The 24,084-nt window shown below is 34.8% G+C and overlaps 1 protein-coding gene across 1 annotated transcript in view; it reads left to right on the top strand.

The window, feature by feature from the left end:
• Positions 1–18,563, top strand: part of LOC113766318 — a 31,777-nt gene extending 13,214 nt beyond the window's left edge. Inside the window, exons 5-7 of the mRNA XM_027310524.1 lie at positions 16,959–17,149; positions 17,271–17,813; positions 17,929–18,563. Of these exons, the coding sequence (XP_027166325.1) occupies positions 16,959–17,149; positions 17,271–17,813; positions 17,929–18,563 (1,369 nt within the window). The remainder of the gene's footprint in view (positions 1–16,958; positions 17,150–17,270; positions 17,814–17,928) is intronic.
• Positions 18,564–24,084: the final 5,521 nt, after the last annotated feature.

Genomic DNA, 24,084 nt, shown 5'->3' with positions numbered 1-24,084 from the left:
TTCTAAGCCATAGTCACTGAATTTCATATCTAGAGCCCCCAAGGGTTAGCTCGAGCGGTCCGCTCCACCTCTTTAGGGTATGGTGGACTTACCTGGGCAACCAGGGTTTGAGCTTGCTACCGTGCTCGAGTGGAGTGGGGCCTCCTCTCCGAATTGGAGTGGGATTAGTCGGGCCCCATAAGGATTGACCCGGATATTCACTCCGTCAGGGTAAAAAAAAAAAAAAAAAGAATTTCATATCTAGAGTTCTAAGTTTAAGGGGCTATTTCTTATCTAGAGTTCTAAGTTTAAGGGGCTTCTTCTTGTTTAAATTAACATGTAATATTCTAATCATGATTGTGATGGTAATTATGCCAGTTGACAAATAGCAAACACACAAAGTAATGAGCTTTATTCCAAGAATATTGATTTCTTGAAAGAACCTCCTTAGAGCTTGTTTAAAGTGTTTGACTAATAGATCAGGCTTTGTTTAACGTTGGGGAGGTGTATTTGACATAAATGGATGCTTCAATCAAATTTATTGTGGAATACAAGCAAGAAATATTAGGTACAATTCTAGAGATAAAATTATGTGTTCTACTTGGTAGTTGTGTTTCACGCATATTTGGTATCCATGGTTTTCACATGAAGCGAAACTTAATGTTGACATATACACGATCTTATCCAGCAACACTTTTTCATTACGCAAAAATCAACATTAAAAAAAATAAAATAAAGTGAATAAAATAGACATTCAGTTCAGTGTCAAGAAAGTCTTTCCAAATGATCAGGATTTGATGTTTTTCTCAAGATATTTTGGAAATTTTTGTTTCACGTAATTTTGGAGGTTAGAGTGCTCAAAGGGAATATGGTGGAATATTATATGCATCCCTTTTAGCGAAATATTAGGCCGAGCTACTAGAGTGATGAAAGATATTGATTTGATGGGATAATTTCAGAAACCTCCCTAGAGGTTTCTGACTATTTCACTGGCCTCCCTCTTAACTTTTGAAAATTATACTAACCTCCCTTGAAATTTATTATCTTGTAGCATTTAGGTCCAACCAGCAATTAAAAAGTAATATTAGGAGAGAGAAGATAATATAATTTCACCATTGTCCCTCTTCTACTCAATTGTTTAATTAATCTAATATCAACCCAAACATTAAAGAAAACACTAAAATTTGTTGTTTATCATCAGGGAACAAATCACATATGACATCAAAAATAGTATATCATTATATATATTAAATTTAATGTAAGATCCAAATTGTTCTTTTCAGTTACAAACCCATTGTTAAACATGATCAACAACAAATAATCAAAAAAATTTGTAACCAAAATATTACAAAGAGCAAACTTTAATACCATAAAAATCTCAGTAACTAACCTTAATATGTTGACAAAAACATTTATGATGTTAAAGCTTATTTTATGTAATATTTTGGTTGCAAATTTTTTGATTATTGTTGTTGATCATGTTTGACATCGCTATATAACTGAAAAGAGTAATTTGGATCTTGTATTAAGTGAAAAAAAATAATATACTATTTTTTGATGTTATATGTGAGTTGATCCCAATAAAGATTGTAGACACCAAAATTTTATTTTATTTCATTCCTATTTTTCGCTCATTTTTTAGTTTATTTTTATTTTATTTAATTTAGTTTTATTTTATGTTTATTTATTACTTTTTTAAAAAAAATGAGTAGAAAAGAAAATCATTTCAATTTAATTTTTAGAAATTTGAAAAACAAAAGAAGAGAAACTGGAAGGAAAAGAAAAGAAAAGCAGGAAAAAAAAAGGAAGCCCGCGTGCTTGCCTGGGTTTCTAAACTAGTACAGATTTGCAGCTCCATTCTCATCCCATTTGCACTTTTTTTTTTTTTTTTTTGCATTTTTGCTTTCCATCCAAGCCCTCCAGTACATGGCCACCTAGCCTTAATCCAAACATCAAGAATCTTCTAGAATAAATGCCATCTAATGGCTCAAATTTTCTGAAAAAACCAGCCTTCATCCTCACCTTTGAGGTGAGGGTTTTGGGATTGTTTGTTCCTATAAAAAGGCTCAAAAAATGCAGCCTAAGCATAAGAGGAGAAGGAGAGGTGGCGAACAAAGAAAGAAAAGGAAAAAAAGAGAGAAAAGGAGAAAAAGCAAAGAGCAAAAGAGGAAGAAAAATGCAGAAATTTTTTTGGTAAAAAACTTGAGCCAGGCTTGCGCCTCTAGCCTACTTTGTGAGCAAAATCCGATCCCAACATTAGTCTTGTGGAGGATTTATTCGTTTTTGCACCATCTACGGTACCAGAGGAACAAATTTTGTTCACAAAATCTTTAGAGAAAGCATCTGTAAGACCATTAAATCGTAGCCTGAAGTAGCAAGGTCGTGAGAAAATTCTTAAACTGTTATGAAAAAAATAAGTTGTTCTACAAGGGGGGTTGTTCTGAAGGTGGTTCTTGGAATGTGATCTTTGCATTTGTGGAATGCGAGTTCTGTGACAGCCCTACCTCCCCCTAAGGTGAACCAAATGGTTCGGTCGACCGCCTGCCCAACTCTCACCGGGACTCAGTTGTTCACCACAGTCCTCACTTAAAACCTGAATAAAACCACAAGAATATATGCATTGCTATCTCAAAAGGGAGTACAAACATCGAATATACAAAGGTTCTCAATTCTGCATACATCCAGCCCATGCCAAGTACTAGGGCGAGAACCATTACAAAAGCAGAGATCTAGCCTAAGCTAGTCTATACAAAGCTCCCGTCCTGGCTCGCCTTCCCCTGTTAAGGAAAACAAAACTAAAGGAATGAGTTAAAAGCTCAGTGAGGTTCCGAACACATAATCAAACAATCAATCCAATACATTAATCATGGAGTATCAATAGTTCAAGAAACATTTACAATGGAAAGCGATAATAACACATTTATTAAAAGGATACGGGCTCACAGGGAGCTATTCAATCGTTCGTTCATTCGTTCATTCTCCTGTCATTCCCCTTATTCCTCCAATCATTTAAAAATGCATTTTCGGAAGTAAAACCCTCGTTTGCATTGACATTCGTTTGTTCATTTCATTCAGCCCCTCTTGAATGTTGGCCAGGCTCCACCCGACAACAAGGTAATACTCGAGTATACCAAATATTCACCCAGGGTCACCATATCGCCCGACCGAGTCCGCTTCTGGCTCGAATCGATCGGTAACGAAGGGCAGGACCCAGTTCAGTCAAAAGGCTTACATCTATGCGCAACTAGCATTTAATCATTCATTCATTGAAAACTTTATATTCGTTTAGGTCGAGTGCGATAAAGTACACACTCGCCTAAAAAACTCATTTTAAGCAATCATTGAAAGCATTTAACAGGTTGTCAAACATCCATAACAAGCCACATAGTCAAGAGAAACATAACAAACAAGGAACACTCATCTATTTACGCAAAATAACGTCCAAACTGTTCTTCCGGGTATTACCCTTAATCACCAAGGAACCCAAATATAATCAAAAGAACACAATATGTTTCAATTATCAAAGATTTAAGTGATTCAAAGAAAATTCAAATACGTACTAGTACAAAGTATAAATATGGTTTTGGTAGTGAAAAGAGTACATTTAAATCAAAAGACATCAGTAAAATATTTGTAAAACTTATGCTCACTCGTAAAACTTTAAAATCTCCATTTGAGTTGAAGTGACAAAGAAAACGTATTTCTATTAGTCGAAAATTTCATTTTCCAAGGGTACAAGTTTCGGCCAAATTCTAACTTATATACCTCAATAAAAGAAGACGCAAATATCCTAGATGGTTCATATGGTATTCGCTTTCAAATCGTTACCTAATCCTCGAGTGTAAATTTGGGCAACACGCCCTTTGTATTTACCTATTTTCCACCCATTTATGGCTTTATTGTTTTCCTCAATCAATCCCAAAGCCACACACAAAATCATCTCATTTCAATAGCCATTCTATAGGTTTCAAGTCATACAAGTACAAAATTAAGCTAGGAACATGTGCAGAAATGAAGGTTGAGTCAAGAAACAAAAGACAGATTTGACATTGGTTTGCGTAATGGACACAACTGAGGCTACGCTTATCGGATTGAGGTGAAATTTATACCGTTTCGAAGCTAAGACAAAGGTATACAACTTTGATGAAGACTACTCAATCCAGTTTGTAGTGTATCTAAGTCAAAATTTCCATTTACAGAACCAGAATCTCACATTAGGGCTAGTTAACCGCACTATGCGTAAACAACCATAACTCAGGCTACCAAAGTGCAAACGAGGTGATTCCAGTGACGTTGGAACGCTAAAACATAGAGCTAAACATTTCATGTTTTGGCCAAAGACTGGTTTGGTACGGATCAAGGTGAAAAATGCAGCCAACATGAGGAAACGTCAAAACTGTCTGCTGGACTCTACCTAGGGCAGTCTCAGGGGTAATTTTATCTTTTCATGAGCTACAGTGCTCCGATTGAGCTGAAATTTTGTAGGCAACTATAAAACATCATTCTATACAACTTTTATGTTTTGTGTTAAGGCTAGTTCGGCCTCTAACATGGACAAATAGAACTGGGCAGAACAGGGCATATTACTACCAATGGAACCCTAAGCTGGAATTTATGCATCCAAGCTGGAAATTTCTTTAGGCAAAACAAACTAACACATAAACACTAGATATGTCACATATCAAAGCTTCATATATGGGTAGAAAATTCTCCAATAAAACTGAAAATTTCCATATCACTTCTTCCAACCATGAAATATTGCATGATACTACCAAAATTGCAACTATAAGCCACTAATTTACAATTATTTGAAGTAGAGAGAGAGTTTCTTGCCATATTCAACTTTTTACCTCTAAACCCAAAGGTGACAAGCAAATCAAGAGGGATGAAAGATTTTCTTCTTCTAAAACTTCACCAAAAGCTTCTCTCAAAGCTTACCTCAAGATTGATCGGTGTAGATTAGGATTTTTCGTTGGATTCTTCATGATTTAAGCAAGAGATCAAGGCTGAATTTTTTTGTGTTTTCTCTCCCTTTTCTCTCTCAAAATTTCGTCCATCATGCTTACAAGAAGAAGAAATGATGAAAACAAAAGGTTTGGTCAAGATAAGAAGAAGAAATCATGGTCTTGGTCAAAGGTCCAACTTGCAATGGTTTCAAGCCACTTGGCTTTCTAGAATGTCCTTCAACCTCCTAATCTTCTAACACTAATCCACCTAGCTAATCCCTAATTATCACTAATTACCTTATAAAATAACATCCTTTTATACAAAACTTCAATTAATCGCCAAAATTTGACCTGACTAACCGCACTAGCGGCCCCACGTCCTTAATACTCTTTAAACTTTACATAAACTTTACATAAGCTAATTTATACCATGAAAATGATTTAAAACTATACTTACTTATAAAAATGCATAGAAAATTTAATATTTCCAAGGAAAGTATAAAAAGGAGCCAAAAAAAAATAAAATAATACTGAGAAAATGTGAAAATATTTTTTTTTTTGGGTTCTCACAAGTTCTCAGACTTCGCATTTCACAAATGCGAAGTCAATGTTAAAAAAAATATAAAAATGAGCTGCGTAGCTCGCATTCGTCAAATGCAAGCTAGCCAAACCTCGCATTTCATAAATGCGAGGTTCTTAATCTGTTGGAATAATACGAATAGCCCGCTAAAGACTGCAATTTTCAAATCTGTTGCTCACTCTTGCTCACTCAAATCTGTTGCTCACTGAAAAACGAACAGCCGGCACAAATTGGAACAGAACCATCTCCATCCAGTTCACTCTCTCTTCTCTTTTGCTGAGCTAGACACCATTGCAAGTGTGACACCCCCACTTCTCCCAAGGGCGAACCCAAGGATATCCGCGGAACGCCTGCCCAACTCTCGCCAGGACTCAAGATAAATCCAATTCAAACCTAATCTAATACTAACAATGAAAGTCTAAATAAAGGTACGAAGTCATTCCATACTTAAATATCTAGGTGGCGTTTGGTTCGCACATCGGAATTGGATTCGGATTCGGAATCGGATATCTTGGGTTTGGAATGAGGTCATTCATTCCAATACATTTGTTTGGTTCAAGTACCTGGAATGTGTATCATTACTATAGTTGATGTTTGGTTCGTCGACTCTTTCGGAATGGAATATAATAAATATATTATAAATCACATTGCAAATGATAGTTATTGGCTCTTTGTAAATGAGATATAAGAAATTTTTACTAATTAAATATATTAGTATAAATGTATTAGTAAATTTAGTCTAACTGATTAATAATTTCTATTAGTAAACATGTATAATTATTAGTATAATTGATAATATTAATTATATTACACAAATTAATATACATTATATAATATATATAACTAATATTATTATTATTATAAGTTTGTAACTAATTAAATTAAATATTATATATATAATTAAATATAAATATACAAATGTTATAATATAAATATACAATTATAATTATATAATATATACAAATATTAATTATACAAATATTTTATATAAATGTAATATATATTACATATTAAATATAGTTGTTATTATATATTATTATATTTAAAATAATAATAATAATTATTATTATTATAATTATATAATTTATTAATATTACATACATGTATATATTATAAATATACGCACATATAATATACATTTATAAATATACATATATATTATAAATATATTATTATATAATATTAATAAATGTATAATATATATTATATAAGTATAATTATATTTAACTAAATAATTATAATATATAATTATATAATATAATAATATCATTATTATAAGTTTGTAACTAATTAAATTAAATATTATATATAATTAATTATAATTATATGAAAGTTATAATATAAATATATAATTATAATTATCTAATATAGAAATATTAATTGTACTAATATTTTATATAAATATAATGCATATTAATTAGATATAGTTATTATATATTATTATATTTAAAATAATAAATATAAATATAAATATAATTTATTAATATTATATACATGTATTTATTTTAATTATATGCACATATAATATACATTTATAGATATACATATATATTATAAATATATTATTATATAATATTAATAAATTTATAATATATATTATATAAATATAATTATATTTAACTAAATAATTATAATATATATTTATATAATGTACTAATATTATAATTATAATATATTATATATATGTATATATTATATATATATATATATAATATATATAATATATATAAATATTAATTATATCATTGTATAATTATAATATGTAATTGGATTTGTTTCTTGGAATCAAACTTGGGAATCGGACAAAACCCACCAAAATACTTGGGAATGGAGAAACACCAAATTTTTAGAAATCATTCCAAGATTTCAATTCCCATTCCAGTGAACCAAACACCATTTATGGGGTTCATTCCATTCCCCGAATCCGATACCCTCTTACCAAACGCCCCCTAGCTAGTCTTACATCACAATTTCAAATTTACAATCACTTTCCCCAAAATACACAACATCCAAAAGTGTCTAGTCGATTACAATTAAAACACTAATACAAAAGTGCCTCAAGTCGGCATTTGCTTAACTCCTAACAATCGGGTTCCTGTTAAGGAAAACAAACTAATGGGATGAGCCAATACTCGGTGAGGCCAAGAAACACACATGCAAACACATAATCCAAGTAGTAACAACAATTACATTGTAAGTAAAGCTATCAAGTTCGAATAATTCACATTTCGAATAGGAAAAATAAACAGAAATACTTCAGGGATACTGTAGCTCTCAGGAGCAAAATTCCACGTAGTCAAGTCAGAGTCTTGATCACAAATCATGTTGACACTCCGTCAACCACATAAGTATCAAATCCGTAGATACGCCACTTTTATTCGAATCCCGTCACCGTTACATCCCCTTACCGGGCCCGCTCATCAAATTTTTTGATAATACTCGAGTATATCATGGCAATACTACACGAGTAATGCCGAGCAAGATCTCTCCAATAGATCATACTCTACGAATATCTCATGGTTTGCTAAGCTTATCGACCAAGCCCATGCTGGCTCGATTCGCAAAGTTAGCCAACGAGTTTGGGCGTCCTCCGAATACGAATATGAATACGAATACGAATATAAGTCGATGAGCAATGCTCAAATCGACGATTTCAAATAGGAATTACAAATGCAAATCACAATTATGAATCACATCCACATTACCATGTACAAGTCGGATATGCATTCACATAGTAAAATACGAATATAATTTCATTTGAAAGAGAACGAGTGCGGTAAAGTACACCCTCATCTCAAAGTTTCAAATTCATATAACAGATAAGAAACAGATAACCACTTAACAACAAATTCATGCACTTGATACTCAATAATCAAAACAAGGGACTAAGTGCGTAAACGAGCCTTTAGGTGCTCCCCTCGAGATCCTCTTGAATGTCTCCTTGAGCACCTGAGCAAATAATAATTGTCTATTACACATTATCGCTTAAAACCCCGAATTATCGAGGAAGATTGTACACTTGTACAATCTAAGAAAATTTCACGAAAATGAGCCTTAATTACTCGTAAATCGAGACTCAAAAATGGGATTTTAAAACACAAGCGAAATCTGATTTTCATCTTTGAAATCAAGTGTAAAACGGTCTAGCAATATCGAAGGAAAATAGAGGGTTCGCAACCCTCAATTTCCTTTAAGTTCGGAAATTTCAGATTTATCACCCATATTTTGAAAAATCGTATCTCATTCTCTACAAGTCCAAAATTGGAAAAATTGATACCGTTGGAAATCTCTTAAAAAGTACTAAAAGTTCTTAAAAGACACTTTTCCATGATTCCAATTGGAAGATATTCAAATTTTAGCCCAAAGTTGTTGTTTTAGAAAGTCAAGACAGATTTGAGTTGATTTTCGGCAAAGTTTGGAAATTTGGCAAAATTCACATAATTGGAACTAGCCTCTCAAATTTGAAACTCAATTAGAGTTACAATCAAAGTTTAAAACCAAATAAGCGGAACAAGAATCGGAGTGTTGAGAACCAAGATATGATAGCTCAAAGTTGGTGAAAAATCGAAATTGTTAAGCAAAATTCCAGATTTAAACATCAAACTTTGGGACTTTGGTTAGGTATCGAAACGGACTCGGAACGGCACCAAATTTGGTATGAATATACTACCATATAAGAGATATTCCTCTACCAAATTTTATAGAAAAATATGTACGAGAAATTGGTTAACAAAACCACTAAAATCCCAAGAAGTTCCAAGGCAAATCTGTCTTGGATTCCGTTTTTCCGTTTTCAAGCATTTGGACATGGAAATTTTCTCAAACATGGTTCATTGGTGTAGACAATGTCTAATAAACATCCAAGGTATGTTTGGTAGGTGATTAACACCAAGAATTTCAAAACAACAAGTCCCAACAATGATCTAAGCATTTACTAGCCAAAAGAGGGTTTTAGTTCACCGAGTCAGTTTTAAACATTGGCCACAATTCACTCAATTCAACTTGGAATTGAGAGTGGTTGGTGGCGTTGGAAAACACTTTCATTAATATACAATTTCTCAGAAGAAACCATTTTCAAAATCTACCCATAACTAGCTCGTTCATGAGCATCAAGTTACGGCTCATGTGCTGCCTTCCAGGAAACAACGAAACAGGACAGCAATTTTCATATGAATGGTTTAGCTTGTTCAAATGGAACCAGGACATGAATTTTATACCAACGAAAAGCTGGGAATGTCTAGTTTCCAATACCGCAAACAGCACTCGATTCCGACATCGGAGCGATGAATTATAGCCGAAACAAAAACACTGCCTGGGTGAATACGGGAATAGTTTCCAGATTTCTAAGCTTTTGTAAACTCAACATTTGGATGACCAAATCAAGTTATTTTTAAATGAAACTTTTTACACACTCAATATAACATGTAAAAAATATAAGCAAGCCATTAGAACCTCAAAATTTTGCACCAAAGTGCTCAAACAAAGCAGGGCAAAATGGTCACTTTTGGTCATTGCACCATCCTTGAGTTTCTATCAACAACCCAACATTAATCCACTAGTTTAAGCACTAAATAAACATTATTACCATCAAAATATCACAAATCAGTCCATATATCTAAGGTGGGAGTTCATAGAGCCCACACAACCAAATTTTCCTCAAAATAATGCTATGCACTAACATGCACGAGCATATATGAGCACTAGAACTTCCATAAACCAAGTTTTCAAGGTTTGATTGTTACCTACTTCACTTGGTATGCAAAACAGAAATTTTCAGTCCTCTCCTTGGCCAAGAAAACCGTGAAAAGCAAGCTATTTTCCTAGTTTAGATGATGCTCCAAGTTGTTGTGAGCTTGTGTGCAAAATTTGAGGTGAAATGGATGAAAGATTGGAAGTGAAATGAAATGAATCTTTGTTCTTCTCCTTGCTAACAGTTGCAGCCGACCATGGAGTGAAGAAAAAGGAGAAAAAGCTGATCAAAAGAGGCTTCCTAGAGAAGCTTGGTAGTTAGTGGCCTTGTGCACAAAAGTCAACTCTCACTAGCGCGCGTACGCGCGCGTTTTGTGCTCGATTCCTCTCGGGTTTGTTTCACTTGTGTACTAAACCTCTAATGCACTTGTATTCATATTAATATTATTCACTCTTAATTGTCCCAAAATAAGGGTCTAAAGTCCCTCAATTAAATCGTGCGTGTGAAACCCGTATTTCCAAATTAAGCGTGATAAATCGAAACCTCCAAGAATTTCTTATAACGATAGTACTAATACCTATCACTTGAGTATTTAAACATAAAATTACCTATTTTAGGACCATTGTGCAAGTTTCCAATTTTTCAAACTTATTGTACTCTCAATCGGTTAAAATTTCCAAACACGTTTTCACTATTTTCACTAAACGAGCTTCCAAAATTAATTTTTGAAACAAGTCACTTTAAAAATATAATGAAGCTATAATTCCATGTATTTAGGTCTAAATAGGTTAGAAAATAATATTCGGAGTAAATGGGCAATTAAATATTTAAATAAGCTCGAAATGGAATTTAAAATAATAAATTTTGCGAGTCCTCACATGAGTCGAGTTTTAATTCCTCAGATCTCAAATTAACTTTTCTTAATCTACTATTGATCATTCTTATTTCTCCAAAATTAATTCACTCTCGATTCAAATATAGTCTCGAAAAATGTGTACTCGTTGTTCCGAACTAAACAAGTTTTCGAAAAGTAAATTTTCTAACAAAACGCTTTAAAACATAAGAGAGGCGTTTTCCATATAAATGGATTTTTAAGTAGTCGAATTAAATAATTCGGAGAAAATGAGTGAATAACTATTTAAATAAACCAATAATATATGACGAAAATAAGAAAATTTTCGGATCCTCACAACCTCCCCTCCTTAAAAGAATTTCGTCCTCGAAATTCACGCTTAGGATAACCTCATACCCCTTAATAGTCACGCCTATCGGATCAATCAGTAATTTACAATTGCTAATCCATTTCTCAAAATTTCTATCCACCTAAATTGTAATAAAACTTTGATTCTATTTTACGAATCTAGGATTTTGTAAAAGTATGAATTATACTAGGGTCACTTAGAACCTCAGAGAGACAATGAAAAGCAAGAATCATACCTTCAATGACCGTAGCAGAATTGGGAACCTGTTGATAGCCTAATGCATAAACCGTAACTGGTACTTTAGATCGACTTCCTCCAATACTAGACTGCTTAGCGGCTGACTTTTCAGACCTTGTGGGTACTACCTCCTTCTTTTGGTACGGTTGAGCATTTCGATATCTGGTGCTCGGTACTACCACAATACAAGAAACCTTCCTTGTTTCCTAAAATAATCACTCTCTGTATGGTTGAACTTGCCACAATAACCACAAACAACTTGGGGAGCTACAGATTGACCACTTGAAGGCATCCCTCTCGATTGACCTCGTCCATTGTAATCTCCTCTTGATTGAGTCCCTTTTGGCGTATTAGATATCTCCACTCCACCAGTTCCTTTTTCCTTTTTAAAAGGTGGGGCATTCTTATCTGCCTGTCCCGAAGGGCTACTAGAAGTGTCACTTTTCTTAACATGAAAGTCTCTAACTTGCAGCCTTGCACTCTCGACTCTTTGCGCTTTTTCTAAGACTTCAGTGAACGTAGAGATTTGGGTTGCGGCCAAACCCTCCTGGATTTCTACATTAAGTCCCTGCACGAACAGTCTAATCCTCCTCCGTTCATTAGTCACCAATTCTGGAGCATATTTAGAAAGTTTAGTAAATTTTCCTTCATACTCGGTTACACTAGAAGTTCCTTGCCTCAACTGTATAAATTCATCTTCCCTTTTCTCTTGAATCAAGGATGGGAGAAATTTCTCATTAAATTCTCTCGTGAAGTTTTCCCAAATCCAAGGGGTCTGCGCTCTTTCCCACTTCCCCCTTATCAAGTCCCACCAAGCACGTGCCACACCCTCAAATTGGAATGCAGCAAAATTCACTCGCCTATCCTCGGTATAGTCTAAGACGGCGAATATATTGGTCATTTTCTCTAACCAGTTTTCAGCTGCCTCGGGGTCGGGTTCTCCAGTGAATTTAGGCGGGTTGAATTTAAGGAACCTCTCCAAGGCTCTATCTTCCCCTCTACCCTGGCCCCCAGGTTGGTTAAGTGGCCCTGGTCCCTGTCTCTCAGCTAATCGTTCCAAGATATCAGTCATCCTATTAATGGCAGTAGCCATTTGGTTAACCTCTATATTCTCTTGTCCTTGGGTCGGTCCAATTGTCGATCCTTGTTCATCCCCTTGAGGATGGGCTTGCCAAGACCCTCGCCCACGATCTCGTCCACTCCTTCATCCGTTCATAATTCTAATGGTGCCTAATGCAAGAAATAACAGTGATCACGCGAGGAATTTCTTAAAACAAGAGTTGATCTTGAAAACATCAGAGATAACAATAATTAACATGTATTTACACTTTAAAATTCATGCAATTTAGCAAGTCGGGGGAGGGGGGAGTATTACAAAAATATAGCACATAAGTGTCACAATAGGACTTTTAGTCATGTACGACTAAAGTAAAGTCAAGCGCCTCAAAAGTAGGCCACATAGTTAAACAAAAATGCAATGGCCTTGGCACTAGCATCACCCCAACTAAGTCAATCCTTTATAACACTGTTAGGTCTGATCTTCTCGTTCATTTCCGACTCATATCAAGCACTAGGATCCTATTAAATTACGTAAGACCATCCATCAATCTTTCTCTACCTCTCTCTTTCAATTATTGCGCCACCTTAGTCAAACGACTATTGGTTTTTCTGTAGCTATTCACGTGAAATATCGATGCGTTCTTTTTCCCGCAAATGGAAATCTCAAGTTCTTAACATTGCCCTCAACTCTTAAGTACTCAGGTACAAGAATCCGAAATAAGATACTTTACATCTCGAGTTGGCCAATCCCAAGAGTATATTACCACATTTGAGATTCCTACCCAACATACTTTACATCTCGAGCTGGCCAATCCCAAGAGTAAATTACCACATTTGAGATTCCTACCCAGTATACATATCTAATCTTCCCCAAGTATCACGATAAAAGATTTATCCCTATCACATTCATGATTTACAACTTACGCTCTAAAAGAGTACTTAAGACTTTACTCATTCGTATGATAAGCACCATAACACCATTTAACCCAAACTCACCCCGCGTAGATACCACGCGAACCGGCTCTAATTTTTACCCCTACAAGCGGTCACTTAACTTTCAAATCAGTCCCACAGTCCAACATCATAAACTTCAAGCCTAGGATACACTACAAGGATCTGAAGCCTAAGCTCTGATATCAACTGTGACGCCCCCACTTCTCCCAAGGGCTAACCCAAGGATTTTCGTGGAACGCCTGCCCAATTCTCGCTAGGACTCAAGACAAATCCAATTAAAACCTAATCTAATACTAACAATGAAAGTCTGAATAAAGGTACGAAGTCATTCCATACATAAATATCCAGTCTTACATCACAATTTCAAATTTACAATCACTTTTTCCAAAATACACAACATCCAAAAGTGTCTAATCGATTACAATTAAAACACTAATACAAAAGTGCCTCAAGTCGGCATTTGCTTAACTCCTTCCAATCGGGTTTCTGTTAAGGAAAACAAACTAATGGAATGAGCCAATACTCAGTGAGGCTAAGAAACACACATGCAAACACATAATCCAAGTAGTAACAACAATTACATTGTAAGTAAAGTTATCAAGTTCGAATAATTCACATTTCGAATAGGAAAAATAAACAGAAACAGTTCAAAAATACTGTAGCTCTCAGGAGCTAAATTCCACGTAGTCGAGTTAGAGTCTTGATCACAAATCATGTTGATACTCCGTCAACCACATAAGTATCAAATCCGTAGATACACCACTTTTCTTCGAATCCCATCACCGTTATAACCCCTTACCGGGCCCGCTCATCAAATTTTTTGATAATACTCGAGTATATCATGGCAATACTGCACGAGTAATGCCGAGCAAGATCTCTCCAATAAATCATACTCTACGAATATCTCATGGTTTGCTAAGCTTATCGACCAAGCCCATGCTGGCTCGATTCGCAAAATTAACTAACGAGTTTGGGCGTCCCCAGAATACGAATACGAATATAAGTCGATGAGCAACGCTCAAATCGACGATTCCAAGTAGGAATTACAAATGCGAATCACAATTATGAATCACAACCACATTACCATGTACAAGTCGGATATGCATTCACATAGCAAAATACGAATATAATTTCATTTGAAAGAGAACGAGTGCGGTAAAGTACACCCTCGTCTCAAAATTTCAAATTCACATAACGGATAAGAAACAGATAACCACTTAACAACAAGTTCATGCACTTGACACTCATCAATCAAAACAAGGGAGTAAGTGCGTAAACGAGCCTTTAGGTGCTCCTCTCGAGATCCTCTTGAAGGTCTCCTTGAGCACCTGAGTAAATAGTAATTGTCTATTACAAACTATCGTTTAAAACCCCTAATTATCGAGGAAGATTGCATACTTGTACAATCTAAGAAAATTTCACGAAAATGAGCCTTAATTACTCGTAAATCGAGGCTCAAAAATGGGGTTTTAAAACACAAGCGAAATCTGATTTTCATCTTTGAAATCAAGTGTAAAACGGTCTAGCAATATCGAAGGAAAATAGAGGGTTCGCAACCCTCAATTTCCTTTAAGTTCGAAAATTTCAGATTTGTCACCCATACTTTGAAAAATCGTATCTCGTTCTCTACGAGTCCAAAATTGGAAAACTTGATATCGTTAGAAACCTCTTAGAAAGTACTAAAAGTTCTTAGAAGACACTTTTCCATGATTCCAATTGGAAGATATTCAAATTTTAGCGCAAAGTTGTTGTTTTTGAAAGTCAAGACAGATTTGAGTTGATTTTCGGCAAAGTTTGGAAATTTGGCAAAATTCACATAATTGGAACTAGTCTCTCAAATTTGAAACTCAATTAGAGTTACAATCAAAGTTTAAAACCAAATAAGCAGAACAAGAATCGGAGTGTTGAGCACCAAGATATGATAGATCAAAGTTGGTGAAAAATCAAAATTGTTAAGCAAAATTCCAGATTTAAACATCAAACTTTGGGACTTTGGTTAGGTATCGAAACGGACTCGGAACGGCACCAAATTTGGTATGAATATACTAACATATAAGAGCTATTCCTCTGCCAAATTTTATAGAAAAATATGTACGAGAAATTGGTTAACGAAACCACTAAAATCCCAAGAAGTTCCAAGGCAAATCTGCCTTGGACTTCCGTTTTTCCGTTTTCAAGCATTTGGCCAAGGAAATTTTCTCAAACATGGTTCATTGGTGTAGACAATGTCTAATAAACATCCAAGGTATGTTTGGTAGGTGATTAACACCTAGAATTTCAAAACAACAAGTCCCAACAATGATCTAAGCATTTACTAGCCAAAAGAGGGTTTTAGTTCACCGAATCAGTTTTAAACTTTGGCCACAACTCACTCAATTCAACTTGGAATTGAGAGTGGTTGATGGCGTTGGAAATCACTTTCATTAATATACAATTTCTCAGAAGAAACCATTTTCAAAATCTACCCATAACTAGCTCGTTCATGAGCATCAAGTTACAACTCATGTGCTGCCTTCCAGGAAACAACGAAACAGGATAGCAATTTTCAAATGAATGGTTTGCCTTGTTCAAATGGAACCAGGACATGCATTTTATACCAACGAAAAGCTGGGAATGTCTAGTTTCCAATACCATAAATAGCACTCGATTCCGACATCGAAGCGATGAATTATAGCCGAAACAAAAACACTGCTTGGGTGAATACGGGAATAGTTTCCAGATTTCTAAGCTTTTGTAAACTCAACATTTGGGTGACCAAATCAAGTTATTTTTCAATGAAGCTTTTTACACACTCAGTATAACATGTAAACAACATAAGCAAGCCATTAGAACCTCAAAATTTCGCACCAAAGTGCTCGAACAAAGCAGGGGCAAAATGGTCACTTTTGGTCATTGCACCATCCTTGAGTTTCTATCAACAACCCAACATTAATCCACTAGTTTAAGTACTAAATAAACATTATTACCATCAAAATATCACAAATCAGTCCATATATCCAAGGTGGGAGTTCATAGAGCCCACACAACCAAATTTTCCTTAAAATAATGCTACCACTAACATGCACGAGCATATATGAGCACTAGAACTTCCATAAACCAAGTTTTCAAGGTTTCATCGTTACCTACTTCACTTGGTATGCAAAATAAAAATTTTCGGTCCTCTCCTTAGCCAAGAAAACCGTGAAAATAAGCTCTTTTCCTAGCTTAGGTGATGCTCCAAGTTGTTGTGAGCTTGTGTGCAAAATTTGAGGTGAAATGGATGAAAGATTGGAAGTGAAATGAAATGAAGCTTTGTTCTTCTCCTTGCTAAGAGTTGCAGCCGACCATGGAGTGAAGAAAAAGGAGAAAAAGCTGATCAAAAGACGTGGAGTCCATCAGGATCTCGACAACCAACAGCCCTTTGCTGCATCTGGCAACCTTTCGTATGCTCCACGAGGATTCGAATTCTTCTCTAACCTTGGAAACATAGATGATGACGACCAACTCACTGTCACTGATGAAAGTGAGTTGGAGTGCATTGTGACATTTAGTTAGGAGAATAATAATATACGTCTATATATGAGGTTTGAGAGCAAACAACAGCTGAGCAGGGCTATTAGAATGTGGTCTATCAATCATAATAGGGAGTTCAGGGTTGTTGAGAGCAAGAGTAACACCTGGGTTGTCAAATGTAAATCTGCATTTGAAAGGAGCACTACCACTGCGGCCGATGTATCGTATCCTCCATGCGACTGGTGTGATGAATAATAGCAATTGGGTCAACGACCACAATGGTCTAGGTGATTTGATGAGTAATAGCAATGTTAACCTTACATCTTCGGTTATTGCTAGACACATAGTTCATAGCATTGAAGATGATCTTAGGTTTAAAGTAAAGAATATAGTAAATCATGTTAAGGAAGTTCTGAAGGTGAATGTTTCTTATAAAAAGGCTTGGTACGGCAGACGCAAAGCTATTGAACTTGTATTTGGATCTTGGGATGCCAATTTTGCTAAACTACCAAAATATGTTGATGTACTTATGCAGTCAAATCAGGGATCTGTGATCAGGTGGTTGCACCATTCTGATAGTACGGATCGTGTGAAGACATTTAAGTATGTCTTCTGGGCTTTTGGACTAGCTATTGATGCATTTCACATGTGTCGACCGGTTATATGCGTTGATGGTACTCATTTGCGTGGCGAATATAAAGGCAAATTACTTGTTGCAGTTACGCAAGATGTCAACAACAAGATTATTCCGATAGCCTATGTCATTGTCGACGAAGAGACTATTTCTAGTTGGTCTTGGTTCATGGAGCAATGAGAAGGCTGAACAAAACTTGGACCCTAGTGACGAAGGTGAAGAAACTGAAGAGGAAGCACGATCTCTTTCGCCTGCACCTGCTCCTAGACGTCTACGAGGGAGAACTGCGCGAGAGCCACAAATATTTGATAGCGCTAAGTTTTCCACTCTACAGCACCAAGAGTGGTATAAAGCACATGCCAACTTGGAGTTCTTGTTCGAAAAACATGTGAGTCCCGAAGTAGAGACTGCTTTTCAGATTTCGGAGACATTTGACCAACTTGGTTGGGAGCCAATTCTTCGACTACCCGATTACTACTATCTGAACCTTGTGCGGGAATTTTATGCTAATATCATTAACAAGGCGAAGCATAGTGGTGAAAAGGTGGAGTCCTTTGTTCGAGGAACACACATCGTCTTGTCAAGACAGCGTTTAGCAATTTTTTTGGGTTGTTGTGATGAAGGTCCTGCAGTGAATTTGAAAAAAGGCTTCGTCGCTCCAAACAAAAGATGGGATCCGGCACATGCTATGGCAAGGTTCGGTCTTCAGTACCAACCTTTCCGTTCATCGAGGAAGGAGACGATTGTTGCTACAGTTTTTATGCCAGACATCGCCTCATCATCTATATGATAGCGAACAATGTGATTCCCAAGAAGACGGGCCACAACGAGGTCAGGAAGAGTGATATCTATTTCTTGGACCATATGTTCCACAACCGGGAGATCTCTTATGCTCAGATTTCGTTGCCAAATATCATTATTAGCTATATACGGTCAACAGTGAGACGTCAGACTACTTCTTTCAAACTGGCATTCCCTCGACTACTCACATTGGTGTTTGAAGGGATGGGGGTTAATCTAGCTGGAGTTGAGCGACAAGTTGTCCGCCCCAGTACCCAGCTATCTTTTACCTTGCTACGGAACATGGGCATCGACGTGGCTGCTTTCCTTCCTTCACTTATCCAGCGGCGTTCTAAAGCAAGGCATGGTGGAGATGATGCTGGTCCATCCACCTCTGCCCCTCTACCACCTCTCCCGGTGCATCGTTCTCAACCCAACTGGCCACGGCTTTTCACTACCTTGGAAGATATTCAATTCTAGTTGCAGAGGACGGACACTCGCTTGGCAAACATAGAGCATCATTTAGGCATTCCTGCACCTCAGGGTGGTTGTGTAGATGAAGATAATGATTGAATCTGCACCATTACGATCACTATCTTATTTGTGCATGGATTTGCTTTCATTTTGTTTTTAATCTGTGCAATGTTGGATATTTAACTCAGGGTTGTGGTTTGTGATTTTTGCCTGATCTAGATCTCGGCATTGCACTAGGGAGTACTTTCTTCTTATTCTCGTGTTTCTTTCCTTTCTTAGAATACACATTCTGGACAATGTGTATTATAAGTGTGGGGGAGGAAATGTGTGGTACTTTTAGTAGTTTTATGTTCAATATTTGGACACGTTGCTGGAAATATTGCTTGGATTAAATGTTGTCTATTTTGGGTTTGCTGGCAGGGAGTTTAGGCCACTTTTAAGGGGAGACTCTGTCAAAATGTTTTCAAAAAAAAAAATTTAATCATAATATATTACATTTTGTCAAATATCTTAGTCGGTGCATTAAATATATGTGGTTTACTCTCATCTTTTCTCATTTAATTTGGAAATGATTATTATGGCAAAGTATATCTTGTAATCTATAAGATAAATAATCACATAATAATCATTTGATAAATAATCATTTCGCAAATGCGAGGTACTCAATCTGAACACAAAGCCAGAGTTTGTTTCCAACCGTATACAGAACTATACATGTATAGTTATTTCTTTACAAAATGTTTTAATAATAAAATTAGGTGTTTCCAACCGTATAATTATCAAATCTTTTAATCTATAACTTTTTTGTTATTTACATACAAAGAATTACTAGTACATAAAATGTTGTACTGGGAGCTCACATTTGCTAACTTCTAACTCGTGTGAGTTTTCAAATAAAAAAGGATTTATTCCTCTATGATAAATGTCAATGGAAAAACAAAAATGATTGTCTGCTCCTAATATAAAAAAAAGGCACATTCTGAATATAATTTTCTGGACATAATATTTATCGAATGCTAGATACAGTCAAGCCGAAAGCCTACTAGTTCGGTTATGATTTATTGCCCCAAATTATTATCAATTATTGATGGCAATATTATGGTTTTTTTTTTCAATTCTGATGAATTTAGAGCCTTAAGTAGTAAAATTTGTAGAAATTTTCATTGCAAATTGTAAATCATTTTATAATTTGCAGTGCAATCATAAAGCAAGGGAAAATGGCATTACAACTGAAGCAAAAGCAAAATCATAGCAAAATCTAGATTCATGTTCTTGGAAATAATCTTAAGATGGTAAATAGTGAATATTGGCTCCAGTTTCATCACTTGCGTGATGAAACACGCACGGCTTCTAGGGTGAGGAACTCGCATTTAAGAAATGTAAGGTTACTGACCTCGCATTTGTTGAATGCGAGGTCTCCGACCTCTTTTTCTTTTTCTTTTTTTGTATTTCGGTGGTTGGAAAATTCAGGGGGAGTTCGCATTTGGTAAATGCGAGCTCAAGGAACTCGCATTTGCTAAATGCGAACACCCTTTTTACAGAATCCCATACACAAAATGCCTCATTTGTAGAATTTTTTTAAAAATTATCATAATATTAGAAATTTCTCCAAGGTCGTTAGTACTTGGATTGTTATTCATCCGAAGGTTGGTGACCTGATTCCTTCATTTGGCTGCATTATATTCGAATTCTCCATTTTCTTCTGGCTCTGTTAAGCTTCAAAGTTAAATTGGTTCGTCTCTTTCTTCATTGTATACGTCTGGATCTGCGCCATATGTATCAAGATTTGGTTGCATTTGTTTGTTTCGTTTTTCTGCTTTGACTGTTTTTCCCTTTGCTTTACAACACCTATCCCCCCGCCCCCCAACAAAATCTAGATTTCCTTTATTTGTGTGTTCAATTTTGTGTTTTGATGATAGGTTTGTGGAATCTGGCAAATGTTTGGGGCTGAAGTTTTGTTTAAAATTGTTGCAAGCTTCCTGGGTTGCTAAAACGTTCAAAGTGGCAGAATAAGGAAGCATGCTTCGAAGAAAATGCATACAAATTTTTGAAAATTATATTTTGACCACCAAACTTTTGTCTAATTGTACTATGGCCCAAATATCTAAAAAATTGAACTAATTTTACCCCTATCAAGTTTTAATCCCTTTTTTATGTTTTAAGAAGTTTTTTGGTCAGAATATTTCTGGGTTTCAAGGCATAAATAAAGCTTAATGATTTTTGTTGATTTAATATTTAGGTTGGGTTTTGTAAGAAAGTGAATTTTTAGGTTTAGGGCTATTTTGTTTGGGTTTTTGGAAGTGGGTTTTAGTTATTTCTGATAGGGTTTCAGCTTGAGCTAGGAGGCTAAAGCCCATCCATTTTCGATTGGGCTTGAGTAATAAAACAGATAGGTTGGCCTGCTTGTTTTCTTGGACTTTCGAATGAGCCTAGGGAATCCTAGCCCAAAGAAATAAGACAAATGGCCCAGTGGCCTGATTTGTCAAGAAACCAGAAAACATTTTTGCAGATTAGCCTCCACTTTTGCATAATTATGCTATAGCCCTAAAACTTTAGTTTTCTTTTAATTAGGTCCCTAATTTAATTTTAACTTGGTCCCTTAACTTTATTTTTCTTTAATTTTGACACCTAATCTTCATAATAATTATAATTTGACCCTAAAAATTATCTTAATTTTTGTAATTAAGTCCCTAACAATTTTGATTTCTTAAATATAAGTTACTTTTCTTCTTTAATTGTTAATTATACTTCACTAAGTGCTTTAATTGGTAGATTTCATTATTATTTTTATTTCTTTATAATTAAATTGGTACCTTGAATATTTTGTTGATTTTGGAGTTTAAATAGGGCAAATTTCACCCCATTTAAATACAACTTCAAGGGAGGTAACCTCTTTTATTATTTTAAATTCTTTTATGTGTTCCAATGTTTTTTTATGTGTAACTGCATGTTTTGAGTGCTTTTTTTTTAATTACTCATTTTATTCATTTTAAATTTTGTTTGTTTTATTTAATTTTTGATGATTATTTGTGAGACATTTAAATGCCAAATTGTAATAGATAGGCGCTCAAGATCTGTATTTAACTAGCCTATGTAATAGATAGGTTTTAATTTTTGCTAAAAATGTATTTAGTTAGATAAATGTAATAGCTAGGTTATTATTTTTAAAATTCCCTCTTAGATTGTAATTAGAGCTCCGAATGTAATCGTTAGGCTTTTATTTGCATTTATTTACTTGTGTGCTCGCATGCTTGTATGTTTACGTGTTTATTCATTTTCATTAGGGTTTTGTATCTAAAAATTATGCTTATGTGTTATGTGTTCTATGTGCATTATGTGTTTATTTGCTTTAAATATGTTTTATATAATTTATTTGTTTATAATAAATGCATGAAATCACCACACTAGTCCAATACTAGTTGTGGCCATTCTTCCCGATTTTTCACTAATCCAACGCTAGTGAAGATTTGTAGAAATAGGTTAGTCCAATACTAGACCCTTTAGACTGATTCGTGCTAGATTCACACTTTTTACATGACATTCATCGCATTTCATACATATTTTTCATTTTTAGGATATTTTTTTTCATCTTGTGTGATATCTCCTATATATATTACCTCCCCTATCCCTATGTACGCAAAACATGACATTTAGACTTACATTCCATTTAAAAAAATAGAAGTAGGCTAGTTCATTTGCTTGACTAGATTAGAAGAGTCACCCTTCAAATATGAAAAATAAACGAGTGTGGCTTCTTAGCCTTAGCACACACTCATCCGCTCTATAAAAAGGAATATTGAGTCACGAATCTTAATCCACCGTACCCGTTATGCTGCATTCTTTTCCTTTAAGTCACGTATATTTATATATTATAATTTTTCTTTTTTTTCGAATCTCATCTTTTGCATATTCGTGACCTCTTCTAAGAATCATTTTGGGCATCGTAATTAATGTGATTTGTACTAATTAAACTTTGAAGAGATATTTCGACCCTCTCGATATCCTTTAGGTCTAGATTTGCATCCATGTAGAAACATCTAAATGTGATAAGTTTTATAGGTTAGATTAAGAAAATTTTCGGCTAAATCTCACAATTAACCTTGGCTAGGTTGAAAATGTGCCTTAAGTTTGATTCTATCAAATCTTTGCCTTCCATTTCTTCAATCGTAACTCCCGAACTCTTTTCTTTTGTTTTCAAAGATTTGGAATCGTCTAAAACGGATTTTATCTATTTTTTATTAAAAATACATTTTTAGGTGACTTGGTACACTTAAACTCGATACCAAGTGGTGACTCCTATTTTTTTCAAAAAATTCTTTTTAGACTATTATTTTGGGCCAAATCATCGCACTTTTTAAGTCCCATTTTAGACCCTTTTTCTTTTGCTTATTCTCTAAAATAAAAAACTCATTTTTCACGCATCATCTTCAAATAAACTCAAATTTTCTCAATAACCTATAAAATTTTATTTTTTTTAAAAAATGGGCGCGACAAAGATCCCAATGGTTGGAGATTAAGGTATCTAACCTTTACTTTTTGACTAAATTGCAAATTGCAAATGATTTAGTAATTTCATTTAGCAAATTGCAGCCCAATCATGAGAGTCTATAACGTGTTCATGATATTAGCTTCCTAAAGGTCGTGAACTTATTTGAGAGTTTAACTAATTTTGAGCACATACATCTGATTACATTTATAACAATTTTCTTTGTATTGAATAATTACCTTATTAAATTAAGTGCAACTTATGTTGGACCTTCATGCATGACTTAGAAGCATCCAATTAAGAATATCAAAGACTGAAGAGCAACTTGACCTTTGATTGTAGTGTTGATTGTGTTGTACCAAAGATAGGGGATTTCGTAAAATACCTATTTTGCATTCTAAAATTTCATTTTAATTTAATTGTTCTGAAAATTGGACGACAAACTCCGAGATAATTTTATAGTTTTTACATGATTTGTTGTGGCTGATCAGTTTTTTTTAATACAAAATCTATGTTGCTTCCTATATGATCATGTGATATGCCAGACGAAATTAGCAAAAATGGTACTTTG

The sequence above is a fragment of the Coffea eugenioides genome, chromosome 1, assembly GCF_003713205.1.
Source record: "Coffea eugenioides isolate CCC68of chromosome 1, Ceug_1.0, whole genome shotgun sequence".
In the NCBI taxonomy this organism is placed as follows: Eukaryota; Viridiplantae; Streptophyta; class Magnoliopsida; order Gentianales; family Rubiaceae; genus Coffea; species Coffea eugenioides.
This window is presented reverse-complemented; position numbering and strand designations above follow the sequence as displayed.